The sequence below is a fragment of the Ascaphus truei genome, chromosome 2, assembly GCF_040206685.1.
Source record: "Ascaphus truei isolate aAscTru1 chromosome 2, aAscTru1.hap1, whole genome shotgun sequence".
Taxonomy (NCBI): Eukaryota; Metazoa; Chordata; class Amphibia; order Anura; family Ascaphidae; genus Ascaphus; species Ascaphus truei.
In genome coordinates, this window is record NC_134484.1 from 65,770,212 (window position 1) to 65,787,652 (window position 17,441).

General features: G+C 42.1%; 1 protein-coding gene across 6 annotated transcripts in view; it reads right to left on the reverse strand.

The window, feature by feature from the left end:
• VPS13B (vacuolar protein sorting 13 homolog B) overlaps positions 1-17,441 on the reverse strand; it is a 1,123,013-nt gene that overhangs the window by 548,047 nt on the left and 557,525 nt on the right. For all 6 annotated transcript variants that reach the window (XM_075582636.1, XM_075582637.1, XM_075582642.1 and 3 more), the window contains exon 24: positions 7,023-7,243. In XM_075582636.1, the coding sequence (XP_075438751.1) occupies positions 7,023-7,243 (221 nt within the window). The remainder of the gene's footprint in view (positions 1-7,022; positions 7,244-17,441) is intronic.

Genomic DNA, 17,441 nt, shown 5'->3' on the forward strand with positions numbered 1-17,441 from the left:
CAAAATGTTTTGCTGCATTGCAATTCTAGGGCCTATTCAGGGTTTGCAGAGGGTTGAGTGTAGTTGTGTGCAGTCAGTGTTGGGAGAGGCTGCAGTAAAATAAGGTGTAAAGGGGGACGGTTAAGTGTGCATTCTAACAAGCATGGGATCATAGTGTGGTCAGAGTAGCTCACCGTTTGTTGTCTTGTGTAGTGGAGATGCAGGAGATGCAGTCTTCCTTCGTCAAACTATAGTCTAACTATATAATCTCACTTAAAGATTATCACTTTAAGATGCCAATGCATACCCTGCCAATGCATCCCTTAAAGTGTTGTTACTTTTATACATCTAAGCAGTCACACGACCCTCCCACCCAATAAATCTGCCTGTTACAAGTTAGACAATTAGCAGCATTCAGTTTAAAAAAAAAAAAAAACAATAAAAACCTTTTGATATTCAAAACATACCAAAGATCAATCATAAAGGCTGGGTGGGGTATTTCTTTTTAAAACAGAGGGTTGCAGATCCATCAGTGGGTTAAAACATACCAAAGATCAATAATAAAGGTTGGGTGGGGTATTTCATTTTAAAACCGGGGTTTGCAGATCCATCAGTGGGTTAAAAAATACCTGTGAAGAGACAATGCAATTACTTCAATGTAAAGGGAACCCCACATTTTGAACTGTTGAACAGGTCTGTTCTAATCTATCGTTTTGTGAAATTTGTACGCTGAACGAAGCTCATTTATGTTCCTGGTTTATTCCAAGGCGAATAAACAAGCCTTATCAGATACCCCACGTGCTATTGCCTTGTCTTGTGCAACATATGGGGTTTGAAGTGGGATGCTTAGGGGCCCCTGCATCAAATGGGCCGCATGATAAAAAAATTTCGTTAAGGAGTTTCTGCAGGAGCAGGCCAGGCAAATGGGACTGTTGCTGTCACAACAAGTCCAACTCATAACCCAGCACCAGGCAGCGCAGGATGAAAAAAAGGCTGCACAGGCTGAAGGTCCACCGAATCCACCCAATTCCTGGAACCCGTTTTTTTGGCCCATCGATAAATACCCCGACAACTGGTGGGAAGAGAGCCATCTCCATGTTCCTCCTGCGGGAAACCTGGTCACCCAACTATTGAGTTCCCACAGATGGATTGCTCCATTGGCCGGACTGACGCAACAGCTCTTCCAAACCCAGGATGCTTACAGTCCAGATTGAGGGGTAATACATCCAGGCAAAAAAAAAAGTCCACTTGTAGACTCAGAGAAAATGCTTGTCTTCTGAAGTCTAATACCTCTTTAATGGCTCTCCTATGACAACCAGTGGAGCATAGTATGTATCCATGGTGACACAAAGTGGTACCCGACGGCCAATATTCGGATGCAGATAAATGGACTTACAGCCAGTCTACAAGTAAGAGTTGACCCTTGGCTTCCTGCAACGATCCTGCTTGGCCGGGACTCGCATGGGGCATTGTTGTTCCCTCATTTCAATTGTTGAAGGACATTTTGTATAGGCCGAATAAGCATCTTCAAACAGGGGAGGTCACCAAGCAGATCTTGGTACCTAGAATGTTTGTCAAAACTGTATTCACCAGCGCTCATACTCTCCCTTGGGTTGGCCACCTAGGTAGAGATAAAACGTTAGGCCGCATTGCACCCTGATTCTACTGGCCAGGATGCATAGTGATGTGGCCAAATTATGTGAAGATTTGAAATATGTAAATCGGGCGCTCTTATCCAGCTGGTCTAATGGAAAAATTATTCTGTTCAAGTGTCACAAACATATAGGTGCAGAACCAAGTATTGATATAGTGAATATATAATTAGTGAATATACAGCTGAACCCCGTTATAACGCGGTGCTTAGGGTCCACATAATGCGACCGCGTTCTAACAGGGATCGCGAAAAAATTAATTAAAACATGGCCACTGCGGAACAGCGCTCGCCATGCGATCCTGTCTACGGTGGCACATTCTGGTGCCCCCATTCCTATTCTACCCTCTGTACCCCAATCTGCTCCTACCAGGCCCTGTGCGTAGTTCTCCGGACCGGGGATGCCCACAGGGTGGGCCGGATGAACAATTCGCGTGCAGCGCCTGGGCAATGAGATTGTTCCGGGCGGGAGTGGATCTGCACTAGGGCTTCCCCTCTCGCTCGCCGATCGGGACCGCACAGGGTAGCCGGTGGAGTCGAGGGAGGGCTTCCTGCATGTCTGGTGCAGGTTACCTGCGTGTCGGAGAATGCGGGGAGGAGGGTGACCAGCAGAATCAAAATCATCGGGGCAGCAGCGCAGGATCAATAGCTTCCCCCTCTCGCCCCGCCCCCCATTACTCACTGTCTCACCAGCACCCTGGATGGACGGTTCCCAGTCCAGCTGCCCTATCCTAAGGTAGGTGCAATTCTGCAGAGGTTCAGAGTGTGTGTGTGTGTGTGTCTCTGTGGGCCAGACTCTGGGTTTACAGTACAGAGTTTATTGTGGTCTGCTTTGCTCATTTTTAATATTAATTCACTGTACACTGGCTATCATTAGTATATTACTTGACCTATAGTGTTCCCCATATTATTTTATATTTAGATTTAAGACTCATTAAAGTTTCTGGTTTTAATTAATTCATTACTCACCCACCTTACTAGGTTCTGATACATTTTGGCTACACATTGGTAGAGTGCTCTCCTTGGGGTTCTACCTGTCTCTGTTTTTTCTATTTGACATTACCCCTGATAGTAGCACCTCCACATAGCCACATCCAGCAAGCAGTAGCGAGGGCATTCCTTCGCCCTCCACTTCCCCTTTTCCCCTCCTTGTGTTTCAATTTAAATGTTTCCAAGATTGCTTCTTTAAAACTGTGGGTATGTGTATGTCTCCATGTGTGTGTCCGTTAGTTATAAAGCATTGAATATTGGTATAAAAAAAAAAAACGCTTTGCTTTTTATAAACGGTAGCCACGCTCAGACCGCGTTATAAGAGGATCCGCATTGTAGCGGATCGCGCTATAACAGGGTTGAGCTGTATAATACAACTATAACACAACAGTGAATACATGCATTGTAAAAGTGAAATAAAACCACCACCAATTAATTAGTATGTGAATAAATTGTGATAATTGAAAAGCAGCTCTAAAACCCTCTGAAGACCGTTCCTGGGTCTATGCAATTCTTGAAGTCTTCCAAGTGTGGCGAGCGCAGACGTTCACAGCATGAATATGAAAATGATAAACACAAAATAGTGCGACCAATTATATAAGGTCTAGTGGATGAAATGTGTATCAGTTCCACTCACAGATTTTCCTAGGGATTAGGGCATATCAGAGACTCAAGTTCTCTCTGATGGGAGCGAAGGCTGGCTGGAACATTGGTGAGTTCACACAGGGATGATGCAGTAATCTTCCAGTATCACTTTAAAATTATGAAAGAAACTCTCATAGCATAGTATGTACTGTATAAGAGATATATTGTACACAACACTTGAACAAGAAATAAACTCACATTAAATATACATAAATCTCTGTGGCCGGTGCGCATATTACTTCCGCGTTGTCACCGAAAGTGATGTCTCAACTCATGAATCCCTGAACAAGCTGTATGCAAAACGCGTAGAATCCGTTCTCTTCTGACTGAGCTAGAGCGAGGACTGAAGTCCTGGCATCCGGAAGAGTCGCACAACACTGCTTCCGCCCGGAGTAGAGATGTCACTTCAGACACGGCATGAACAGTTAAAGATAAAATATGTTATGTGACATTTTTACGCTGAATGAAGCTCCTTTATGTTCCTGGTTAATCAAAGGTGAATAAACAAGCCTTCTCAGGTACCCTACGTGCTGTTGCCTTGTCTTCTGCAACAACCAGATTGGCTGTTTTGCCCTAAAATTTCAATTGACGTCTATGGGGATTTCTGGCTGAAAATGTCCCAAAGGCTTGGTTTGTGATATCCAGTGAGGACTGTGATTTGGGCTTATTTTCATAACTTTTAGGTCAGGATATAAAAGAATATCAGCCGTCTATATCTTTTGGTGTAATCCTTCCTAATGAATCCTGTGACTGCCAGAGGGCTTTGCATTGCAAACAAGACTAGATCTCAGACTGCTAGTCTTCTGTAGCTAACCTGCTCTTATATACTGTACATGTAAAAGGCCTGTAGGTGGAAAGCAATGCATTCCATGGACTTTTGACACTGAGGTGTTGAGAACTAAACCCAATCATTATTATGGCATAGCAAAACGTTTGAGTAACGTTCATTGAAACTGAGCTGCTAATATAGTTATGAATACAATATAATCTAATTTTATTAGGAATATATTGATCTGTAATACATGGATAATGTCAGTAATGCCCAAATCATACATTGCTATTTTCAGGAAGTTATCACACTAGTTTAATGGAAATACATAATATTCATACCTACCATACACACAACTATAATGCCCAAGAACCATCAATTATTTCAAACAGGAAGAGGTCAAAGGACTTTGAATTTACGGCTACATTCAATCTGAACCCCTTCAGTATACATCTGCGTCACCCCAAAGGCGGATGGGGTTACCCTGATGGGGTTACCCAAAAGCTGTTCCCCTCCTCACAGGACCAGCATGCTAAGGGTTAACATTTGCTTCTACTATATGGAACCCCACCCACTGGAATGTTAATGAGCGAAGAGGAAAAAGGACTTTGATGTCACAGCTGCTTTCAATCTGAAACCCGTCAGTGTACATCTGCGTCGCCCCAAAGGTGGACAGCCTTTGGCGCAGCTAAAGGGTGTGAGCCGTTTGCTGATGTCTGGTGATGTTAAAGCTTCTCTATTTCAATCTGAAACTCACCAGCCTTTAATCTCCTGTACCCAATTTTCCAACTCTACCTGTCCACGAAATGTCTGTGAATTGACTGTATAACCTATGTTCTTTTAATGTAACCATGTATTGTTATAACTCTGTGCCCAGGACATAATTGAAAATGAGAGGTAACTCTCAATGTATTACTTCCTAGAAACACATTTCTATAAATAAAAGAAATCGGTTATCATTGTTTCAGTTTTGTGGGAAATGAAGGAAAGAAGTAAGATGGAAAAGTTTCTCACTGGAATACTGTACCTACGAGACAGAGTAATCGAACACTGTTAACGACCCTAATGGTTTAAACAGGAACAGTTCCTTATGTTTTGTTATGAGATATGTCGAACGATTTTCTAAAAAGGTTAGCTCAAAAGTTAGCATAAAACTGGTGAAGGCGAAATCTACATATTTGCAGGTAAATAACTGTAGACATTGAGACTGAAGGCAAATACAGAAACAACGGCCGTTATTCGAACAAATCACAGAGCCGTTTTCGTGTGCGTTGCTGTATTCCACGCGGCATTAACGCAGCCAATCGCCCCAGGCACACGTGTTTATCACGGTGGCTTTGTTTGAATTTCATGGATTCTGTTTCTTTGTGTGCAATGAAATAAATGAATTATAATGTGTACAGTACTGTGCTACTGTGCAACTGTGCTACTGTGTCAATTTCAAGTGTTTAAAAACCAGAACACTAAAATGCCATTTCCTGCACTCGCGTCTTAAGGCGGTACGGTTGGAAGAAATCACGCGCCATGACATGGTATTCCAAGGTATACAACGCGTGAAGTGTTCGAATAACGGCCGCTGCAGCTGTAAGTCTATGTATCCACCTCTCCCAAGTCTGAAGTCTTTCCTTGGCTACTGTATCTGTAAATGTAGACTCTAATTAATAATAACCATTAATTCCGCATTCAGTAATCATGTACTTAGATATTCCTAACTAAACCTATCCTATTCAATATGTCAACTAGCCTTTCATTAAATAAGTATTTTCCAACATACCCCTGAAATAAACAACCAACAGCTCCTGGCTATGGACAATTACTGTGGCTTTTTTTGTTTCACCCTGAAAATGTTTTGTATCCTTTTTCTTAGGTCAATTGAAAGTCTTTATCATGCTCTTGTCAGACTTTATTGAGATCATTTCTCAAAGGGCTTTTTATGAACCGTCTCGATTCTCCCCAAGAATCCCCAAGGCTTAAAAACGGAATATACAAACTACTAGTTGCAAAGAATGCAAACATAAACTAAGTAACATCATGTGTTGCATCTCCGAGCACCTTTTTCATATGCTTTGTTCTGATATTTTCCAGACTAACTTAACTGCTAGTATCCTCCAATCAGAGTTTCATGTTGCGTGAAAGAGCACTGAGGGTGAGAATTTGACTGGAATTTTTATTGCATTTGAGCACGTGTATCCACATGCGTCAGGATTCAAAAACTGCACATCTGCTACTTATTTGATTCCTTTATCCAAAAGATGCATTTATGCTGTAACTATAACATTTTGAAACGAGTTCAAGTTACAAAACTTGAGAATACATCAAAGCAGATCTGAATTAAACCACCCTAACTTTAATGGCCCTGTTAGGAAATTATATATATATAATATATATACAGTATATGTGTATATATACACATGTGTCTATACACACAAACACACACACACACAGTGCCACTTTTTGCTTCAAAACCATTTTTAACATGGTTCCCTATAGGCTTAAGCTTGCTGCATGGTCACAGCTTTAAGCACAGCCAGGGTTAAGATGAAGCAATGAGGATGGGGTTTACCATACTCAGTTAACTACCATAACTTAACTAAGTTAACTTAACTAGACAGACAGACAAATGCAGCCTTCCACTTTGTTGCGCCAATATAACTGAAATAGCATGTCCACTCACTGCCGGCACATCTTCCTGCCCCCCCCCCCCACATTGGTACGTCTACCCTCGCTGGCGAAACATTTTCACGGCCCCCCACCCACCGTTGGTACCTCCCCCCGCTGCCGGCACATGTGTCTCCCCCCCCCCCCCTGCTCTGCTGGTACATCTCCCCTCGCTAGCTGGCACATCTCCCCCCCCCCGCTGGTACATCTCCACCCCCCCCCCCCCCGCTGGTACATGTCCCACCGCTAGCTGGCGCGCACACACACACGCTATATAGAAAAATTAAGTTATTTTTAAGTCAAGTTCACAAATCAATTCAAGTTACTAACCTGGGGATTTGAGCATTTTATTTCTAATGATTCAAGGTCGACATGGAGGCAGACAACAAATGAATGCCCAGGATCAGACCCTGGGGACGGCAGACTGTGCGATGTGACAGCGAGTGTGGAGGTACAACCAATAGGCTCCACTAAATTAAGTATCACTTGATGTCCAAGAAGAGTATAAACACTGAAATGATGAAGGTTGATGGTCCAGGGGAAAGCCACACCTGATTGGAGTAAAAACAAGAAAATGTAAGTTAGAAACCACACTAATAAGACAAATGTGTTTAATGGAATGAACACATATCAACCTGAACATCCTTTCATGGAGACTTCACATCTGCAGAATACGATTATATTATAGTTATTATCTTTTATTTGTATTGTGGCAAAATATTCTGTAGAGCAGTAATATGTGGGAGCGAGGACAACAACATTGTATGACAAGAGTGTATATCCTGGGCCCTATATGTATATATGTCTATACAGTTGCGAGAAAATGTTTGTTAACCTCAATGATAATTACGCAAATTCCATCGTTTTCTATGATAATCTTCTTGAATTAAAACAAACCTTTTCTTAAATATCCAATAGGGTTTATATTAACCAATTCCATGTCTCTTGAAACAAAATGATGTACTGTATGAATTAGACAAACAATGAGTAATTAAGAGTCAGGTTATGTACAAAAGTAAGTGAAACCCTGGTTTTATCAGCTAAATTAAAAGGGATAATTAGAATCAGATAATTAAATAATTTAGGTAGATCTTCAGGGGCGGGTTTCCCCCACCCTAAATAAAGATCAAAAACTTTGGTCTTCACCGTACAGGTGTGTGAAAACACCTCATGTCACGATCAAAAGAAATCTCTGGGGATCTTAGAAAAGCATATATTTATGCTCATCAGTATAGAAAGGGTTACAAAACCATTTATAAGTATTTGGGGCTCCACCAATCCACTGTCAGACAGAGAGCCTACAAATGGAGAAAGTTCAAATCCACAGTCACTCTACCCAGGACCACTGCGTTTGAACAGAAAGACGCATCCCAATCATGGTGGTGGGAGTGTGATGGTTTGGGGCTGCTTTGCTGCCTCAGGACCTGGACGGCATGCCATCATATACACAACCATGAATTCTGTATTGTATCAGAAGATCTAGAGGAGAATGTCAGGCCGTCTGTCTGAGTTGGAACTGCACCGAAAGTGGGTCATGCAACAAGAAAATGATCCTAAACATACAAGCAGATCTACAAAAGAATGACTGCAGAAAATATTCCGTGTTTTAGAATGTGGAAAATAGCTGAAGTGCTCAAATGCAGGTATATCTCAAAATGATAATAAGCCAGACCACTGTACCAGGGTACTAACAATTGATATAGTACCTATTGTGTCATATAATGGGTACTATCCTCCTGAAGACAGGTGGTGTGTGGTGCAACCCACTCACCATCAGTCTCATTGGCAGATTCCCCTGAAAAATATACAAGTACTCACATCCTAGTAGGGCAGGCAGGCAGGCTGTGCAGCTACTCAATGCAATACAGGGAAAAGGGAGACCAAAAAGCGCACCAGCTGGTGCGCTTTTTGGTCTCCCTTTTCCGTGTTTTAGAATGGCCTTGTCAAGCTCCGGACTTAAACCCAATCAAAATGTAGTTGCAGAACCTGAAGTGAGCTGTCCATGCAAGGAAGCCCTCAAATGTCACTGAGTTGAAGCAGTTATTTAAGGAGGAATGGGCCACCAATCCCTAAAACCGATGTAAGAGACTGACCAGCAGTTACAGGAAATGCTTAGTTGAAGTCATTGCTGCTCAATGGGGTGTCATCAGGTACTGAATCTAAAGTTTCACATACAGATATTGAGTGTTGAAGGATTTGTGGATAAATACACGTTGAAAAAGTATCATGTTTTTGTGTCATTTGTTTGATCAGGTTATCTTTATCTATTACTAGGCCTTACAGCTGCAGCGGCCGCTATTCAAACACATCACGGCGCCGATTTTGTGTGCTCTGCTGTACTCCACGCAGCACGAACGCGGCCAATCGCCCCAGGCACCCGAGCTTATCACGATTGCTTTGTTGAATTTCATGGATTCTGTTTCTTTGAGTGCAATGAAATGAATGAATTACAATGTGTACAGTACTGTACTACTGAGTCAATTTAAGTGTCTAAAATGCCATTTTCTGCACTCGCCTCTTAAGGAGGAATGGTTGGAAGACATCCCGCGTCATGACATCGGTATTCCGATGTACACAACGCGTGATTTGTTTGAATAACAGCCACTGCAGCTGTAGATTAAGATCTAATAAAATTTTAGGTTTGAAATATATGAAAACCCTAAGGGCTTAACAAACTTTTTTTTGTCATTGTATATATATATATGTAGCACTCTATGGGATTCCTAATTAGTTTAAGGGGTTACAAGGGATTTAAGGCGTTAACTCCTAGTAATACCCCGTTTTGTTACATTGTTGCAAAGTCAAAGTAACCAGGCAGAAGTCCGTTTAGTCTCTGTATTCTATAACAGCGGTGCGCAAACTGTGGGGCGCGACCCCCAGGGGGGGCGCGAGACTGCCGACGGGGGGCGCGGGGGTTTACAGAGGCCCCGCGCGCTTCCCGAAGGCACTTAAATTTAGTGCCGGGGGAGCTGCAGGGCCTCTGTAAACCATACTTACCCGTGGCTCCGGCGGCTTCCTCCCGGCGTCGCCATGGCAACGCGGCGTCAAAATGACGCTGCGAGGTCATGTGACGTCACGTTGCTATGGCAACGTGACGTCATTACGCCGGAGCGAGGGTAAGTTGGGGTTGGGGGGGGGGGGGGGGGGCGCGGGAGTGAGGGGACAGCCGGCAGGGGGGCGCAGGGAAAAAAGTTTGCGCCCCCCTGTTCTATAACATGCTGGAATAGTCACATGGTTCAAAGTGACTCGACAAAGGCTCAGCTCTGCCCCTTTTCTGCCCAGAGACAGAGAGATGGGGTAGAGTTATAAATAGTAGGGACCTAGAGCTCCACCTTGAGATCCAAGGAAGGGGTCTCACCTGTACATAGTTAAGTACTGATGTAACTGGGGTAGAAGCCCTTTTGTTGTTTTGATAGATAGTGAAGTGCCCTTGAAGATAGGCTTCTTAGAAATGTAGGAGTCATTGAAGTACAGACTCCCGGCTGGGAAGTTTGTGTCCCCCAGAACAGGGAAGTGTTCACTAAGAAATAGGGTCCCACTATATGGCTCTGAGGTGTGTTCCACCCACAATAGGGGAATGCAGTTACTTCAGACTAGGCTCCTAGTTAAGAACTAGAAGTATCACCAGGGAATTACAGGGTATGTCAGACTAAACTCCTAGTTGAGACCTAGGAGTATCACCAGGGAATTATAGGAAGGAAAGAATCTCTACAGTTCTGTCTCAAGTGATAGGGTGAATGCTTAGGTTAGATGGCACCCTGCCCATGGATCTCAGTGGTGCCTCTTTGGGAATGCTGCCAGAGCATTCCAAAGAAGATGTATTGGACTATTCCTATTAATAATAAATAAAGATTTGCCATCTTAACTATATGCCCAGGACATACTTGAAAACGAGAGGTAACTCTCAATGTATTACTTCCCGGTAAAACATTGTATAAATAAATAAATAATAAAGTTATCATTTCAACTATTCCCCATTTAGACTACAGTTATATACATGACTTGGGGCTAGTAACACAAACTTAAGTTTTTTGCCTTTTATACAAATTACCCTTCTGATGCAGAAGTAATGCATCATTAATCAACACCACATACTGTCACTATTTAATACTAATTCTACAATGTAACAAACTAAATAAAGGAACTCCAATTAACTTTAATAAATCAGACATTTGACTGAGGTTACTTTGACATTAAAGCTAGGATGTACTGTACTTCTACTACTACAGCCTCATTACAAATGCAGACCCACAAACGGCAACATAAGCTCAATGGCAGTGATGCATAAATATAGGTGACTGAAGTATGTTTCAAATAAATCAAGTACTGTATAAGTTATTTTAAACAATTTTTGTGGGTATCCCAAAATTTCCGTAATGTGTATATGGACTTTTAACTGGGACTCTGGAATGTTTGGGGTGATTGTTAATCTCCCTGAATCCAAACCCAAAGGAATTGAGTTTATTCATACATTTTCCGTTCTGAGAACCAATATGGCAAAGGAAGAGGAAAAGGACACACAGAAGACCAGGAAAATACACTAAATAATTCACATTTCAATATGCAATTTCCAAGGTGTGCACTAAAAAGTATTTACTTTTAACATATTATATCCCTCATTCGTTCAACCTGTGCCTCTGTTGGATAATAACTTTAATGGAGTCCATGAGTGGTGTCCTTAGTTATAAAGAAATTAAATTGATGGACTCCTCCCATTATTGCGTCTCCATGGCTGACCCTGTTAATAAATATTACACACCTTTTGGATGTTCCGAGTTTTTCCAATACAAAACCTTTTATCAATTTTACAGCTTTAAAAGCAAAGGGCTTAAACCGAAGTAAAGACAAGTCTGTTCCTTATAGTGATTAGCCTTCAAATAATATAATAGATACACTAACAGATGGCTTCCTTAACCCCTACAATCTTATTAGAACTGGTTTGCATTTAAAAAGAGCCTAATATACTTTTGAAGTGGGGAAAATATGGTTAGTGCACTGTGGCAAAAGAAATCTAGATAGTTTTTGTTGTTGTCTCTGTCAGCGTTAACCTCACGGTAACACTGTCCAATAGAAATCTCACAATATAGTAGAGTATGCAGATATTCTCAAGGTGAGATCATGTCATCAATTTACTATCTAATGTTTAGTGCCACATAGAGCTAAAGCAACAAAACCAAAGTGATCAGGAGTTGAGTACATCCACTCCAAAAGAAGATGCCATTACCACCTCTTCCTCTGTGTTTCTTTTTAAGAGGTACGCCACAAAAGGCAGACAGGGAGAGGATGTGGTAGACACAGAAAGCCCTGGACCTGTAAGGGGAGGAACGGCATTACTTACGGTTGAGGGTACACTCCCATAAGGAGCCGTGAGGGCAGGCCAGGGGCGACGGGGGGTTAATAAAGGGTACTTAAGATAGGGAGAGGGATATTACCGCCCTCTTTCTTCAAAAATCTACTGAAGTGAAGTTCCCACCTACCCACCCTGTCTTTAGGCATGAAGGAATGGCGGCTTTTTAAAGAGAGTTGGGATACTGCTTAGTATAGGTCGCAGCTTGGGAATTTTATGGCGGGAGTAATGTATACTCTGAGCGGGGGTGGGAGGGGGGGACTCAGTCCGTGTTGGCTCCTGAAGAGAGGCCTTAGACCTCGTAAACGGTACCATTACAGGCTTAGGCGGCCAGAATGATGGTGTCCTTCTGTATGGTCATTTGGGGAAGGCGGTACCATTCTCGGCTTAGGCCGTCGAAATAGTGGTGACCTTCCATATGAGGGCTTTTAGCCATTTGGTCTAAGGTGCTGAATGGCTTAATGAGCATGAGCTGGGGGTATCCCTCGAGCTCTGGATAGATATCAGCGGAGCAATCTGGCTGGGTCCCTAGTTGGGATAAATGTTATATTTATAAATAAATCTGGGACTGTTTTTTCTCCCAAGAAGTTGTATGGTAGTTTATTGGGAATGGGAGAGGGGTTCAGCTCGAGGCATGGTTAAGTCAAGATGAATTCTGTTCTTGGATTAACTATATCCCTCTCAAAGATAATCACACTTGGGTCTGTGTGAGAAGCACACAGCCATGGGTGGAGAGACACCAGGATATGTGGTGTATTCCCAGAATTTCCCTTTTCTGCACATTTACACAGATAAAAAGATAGGGAGAGGAAGAGATAGCATATGTGTCTGCAGTGTGTTTGTCTGACACAGTGTCTTATACAGAAACAGAGACATGGCGGTAGAGTGTGAAAAAGATAGTATGTCTCTTCTTTGAGTGTTTTTTCTCCATCACATGCACATAGAGGGATAGAGGTGATAGAAAGGGTAGAGGGAGTTAGACATCAAGTATATTCACATGAATAGGACAACAAAATGTTCTCTAGCACAGGGACCTGGCTTCAGAGTATTCTAAATAAGGCCTATTGCCAGGATTCCTCATTCTGATGAGGGGTATCTGAGCACGATCAAGTCAAAAGTGTTGTGGGTCAAAGCCATATAATCCTCATCAGAGCTTAGTCAATATACCTCTGTCTCCAACACGTGCACACACAGTCTGCCACAGTGAGGTGAAGGCTATATCTAAGGGTACTGTCAGTGAGGAACAGATTACAAACGTAATATCTCATAAACAAATACATTTATACATAGCAAATTAATTTTAATCCACAGGAGATATAGTTACTAAAATTCTGGTCTGTAAAATAAAACATTACTGATGTCAATAAGAATTAATTCTCCCCAAATCCCAGTAATGAACAAGAAAATGATCTGCCAGTTATAAAAGCATTAGATTATTATGCCTCCGAGAGACGTGTTCTCATTAGCATAAGCACTCTAATACAGAGTTTCTTGGTGAGAAGCGCGTTAGAAAAAATTTAAACAAAATTTACCCCAAAGTTATAAGTAGGAAATCTAGTAATTGAGGGATATTGTTGTCTGTAGAAACTACTCCCCACCTAATAAATACCTTTTGAAATTTCAAGTGATTGGGTTCCTACTAATGTGGACACTGTAGAGCCTGTAACCTTAAATCAAGAGCAACAGATTTTAGTTACTGTACTGGACGTACGTCACTATATTAATTGTAGAATAAAACCTTTCAACCTGCGTTGGAAGGATGAAATATGTAGGGAAAATAGGGAGGGTCCTAGAACATGTCAGAGACATTTCATGAAAAATGAATACCCCAATAGCTAGGCACGTTAATAATCACCACTAGAGCCATACAGAAAGCATTTTATTTGTTGGAAACAAGTATTATTGAGATATGAAGCAAAATGAATTCATTATTAGACATTTACATAGGGGGATATTTAAATGAGCCCAGTATATTTTCTGCCTGATCCCGGAAGCACAGTTGGTGTGAAATGCGCGTTGGGTTGCCGTGAGAAACGGAGGCTGACAGGCATCCAATGTACACGAAGCGGAGCACAGGAGACATGGAACTGTTATAGCCGTGTGATTTGGGCCACTGTGGCCAGCTCTCCATAAACCATCAGGAGTGTCATTGTCTCATTATAATGGGACTCCTCACGAAGCCTAAAGAGCAAAACAAGTAGTCGGATCTCGTCTGCTGCTGCTCAGGACTGACGTCGCTACACTGCCATCAACTTCCCTAGAGTTGTGTATGCCGGAACTGACGTCACGGACACAAGCGAGTCACGAGGGACGCTGTAGCGCATCGGGCGGTGGTGAGACTATTGGCTGAATGGAGTCTAAACTTTTAACCAATGTGTTTTTGAATAGGTTACATTGTGAGTGTACATTATAAAGTGCTTTTAATCATCTATAACATTTGTCTGTTGCTACAATCTGCACCATTATCTTCTGTATATTCCTTTCGAGGTATGCCCCTCTGATGCATATGAACTCTGAAGAAAAGGCCTGCTACATACGTTTAAATGACACTGTATTTTTGGGGATCATTCCACTAAGGTTTTGGGAGATCTAATTAACTATTGTGTGTGGGCCCATCTCATTTATTGCACCCCATCTACCGATTCTATTGATTCCATTTACCTGGATATTTTTGGGGTTTGCACTTTATTGAATTCGCTCCCCATTTCTTTGTCTTGTTCTTCTCTTCCCTATGCTTTACTACTCTTTTTTATACAGTACATATGATGGGAATTAAGTTCTGTATTGATATAGATTATTCAGTGCGGTAGTTATTTTATGTACACATATAAAGTCTAAGGGTCCGGCTGGTTCACTTGATGGTTTGCAAACCTTTTACATATATATATATATATATATATATATATATATATATATATATATATATATATATATATATATATTTTAAACACACAAACCCAGCAAGCTCAAACGCCCACACCCTCCTAATATTGACTATACGTAATGCCACATAGAGTGCAACTGGGCTGTGGCACATGAATATAGGAAAACACAGGGGGTGCTCAGTGCTACATCCAAATGACAAAACATACATGGTAATAATTACAAGAAATGATGCTTCAATACTAATAACATTGCTAATGCTAATAATAAAATATGTTTTTTTAGTTAGAAATTTTGGCCAAAACATCATAAGCTTGCACACCAAACGTCAAGGTAAACCATAATAAGTGCAAGTCCTACACTACACTGCATTTGTTCCCAATACCTCTGTATGAGGGGGAAGAACCATATTTGATTCATTACCTGCAGCAAGATGAGACAAACCACCATTAAAAAGGGGGAGTTGACGTGAGCTCTGGGGGAGGTGCCACAACCTCCATACAACTGATACCAGTCAGAAATTAATTAAACACACAAACCCAGCAAGCTCAAACGCCCACACCCTCCTAATATTGACTATATGTAATGCCACATAGAGTGCAACTGGGCTGTGGCACATGAATATAGGAAAACACAGGGGGTGCTCAGTGCTACATCCAAATGACAAAACATACATGGTAATAATTACAAGAAATGATGCTTCAATACTAATAACATTGCTAATGCTAATAATAAAATATGGTTATTTAGTTAGAAATTTTGGCCAAACATCATAAGCTTGCACACCAAACGTCAAGGTAAACCATAATAAGTGCAAGTCCTACACTACACTGCATTTGTTCCCAATACCTCTGTATGAGGGGGAAGAACCATAATAGATTCATTACCTGCGGCAAGATGAGACAAACCACCATTAAAAAGGGGGAGTTGACGTGAGCTCTGGGGGAGGTGCCACAACCTCCATACAACTGATACCAGTCAGAAATTAATTAAACACACAAACCAAAATTTCTAACTAAAAAAACATATTTTATTATTAGCATTAGCAATGTTATTAGTATTGAAGCATCATTTCTTGTAATTATTACCATGTATGTTTTGTCATTTGGATGTAGCACTGAGCACCCCCTGTGTTTTCCTATATTCATGTGCCACAGCCCAGTTGCACTCTATGTGGCATTACATATAGTCAATATTAGGAGGGTGTGGGCGTTTGAGCTTGCTGGGTTTGTGTGTTTAATTAATTTCTGACTGGTATCAGTTGTATGGAGGTTGTGGCACCTCCCCCAGAGCTCACGTCAACTCCCCCTTTTTAATGGTGGTTTGTCTCATCTTGCTGCAGGTAATGAATCTATTATGGTTTTCCCCTCTCACAGAGGTAAAAGGAAGGGTTCTGCATAGGCCCTGTTTTCCTGTGTGTAGCTGTGCTGGAGCCTGCTTCTTTTCCACTCAGAGCTCCCAGGCAATTGCTGAAGAATCAGGTTGTATTCTTTCTTTTTTTCTTCTTTCTTTTTTGGTATACTTTGGTGTGGATCTGTGGGGGAGTATACTGTGAGTATACAGTGGTTTTTGTAGAGGGTTCGGGTGGTTTTTTCAGGTTTAAAAACCGTTTTTGTTTTCACCCAGAGGCTGCTGTATTTCAACCCAGCAAAGCTGCAATTTGGCTGGCAGGAATTGCAGTCTCAACCCCTCTCCCCTCCCCCACCTCTGGTTGTTTTTTTTTAATTCCAGTTTTCACTTTAATTTAAAGCCTGATTTCTTTCTTTTTCATTTGCAATTGAGAGCTCTGTGTCTTACTTTAAAACCTTCTTTTTTGTGTGTGGTTTCTTGTAAGAGAGAGAGAGAGAGTTAAATAATTAAGGGGAGAAAGAGAAGATTACAGCAGGTTTTAAAAGCTGTTTTCTTTTCCCTCCCTGTGCAGAGAGATAGTTAATTGGTTCTTAAAAAGATAGTTACCTCTCTGCATCTCTCTCCCTAAGCACTATTTCATCCCCTTACTTAGAGGCTTATTTCATCATGCCTGGGGGGAATAGGACTAGTGCAGCAACAGGGGCCACACCTGGACATCGGACTCCAAAAACTGGGACCCCTAGGAGCAATAACCACAGCCCTAGGCCTGGTACTTCCAGTGCCCTGGCTACATCTCCCCCAGCTCCTGTTGTCAGTTTAACCCCTGCAGTCCCAGTTCCAATTTGGGCGCAGGTGGCAGCTGCAGGCGTTGACCCCAGTAATAACAATGCTGGGGCCACGCCCTGTCTGAGCAGGAAGCTTGGGGTGAGGTGCCCAATGTCACCTGGCCTTAGCATGGAGATTTATGTTAGGGCTGTGGCAGACGTTGTGGGTCCCTCTGCTGTGGTGGCGGCCAGCAAGATGTACGGGAGAGGCGTTTTCTTCCTCCGTACGCTGGCTGCCAAGCACACCCTGGTGCAGAAAGGCATCAGTGTAGGGGGGACCTACATCCCTGTAGAACCCATGGAGGGGTTAGGCACTAGAATTATTCTCTCCAATGTGCCCCCCTT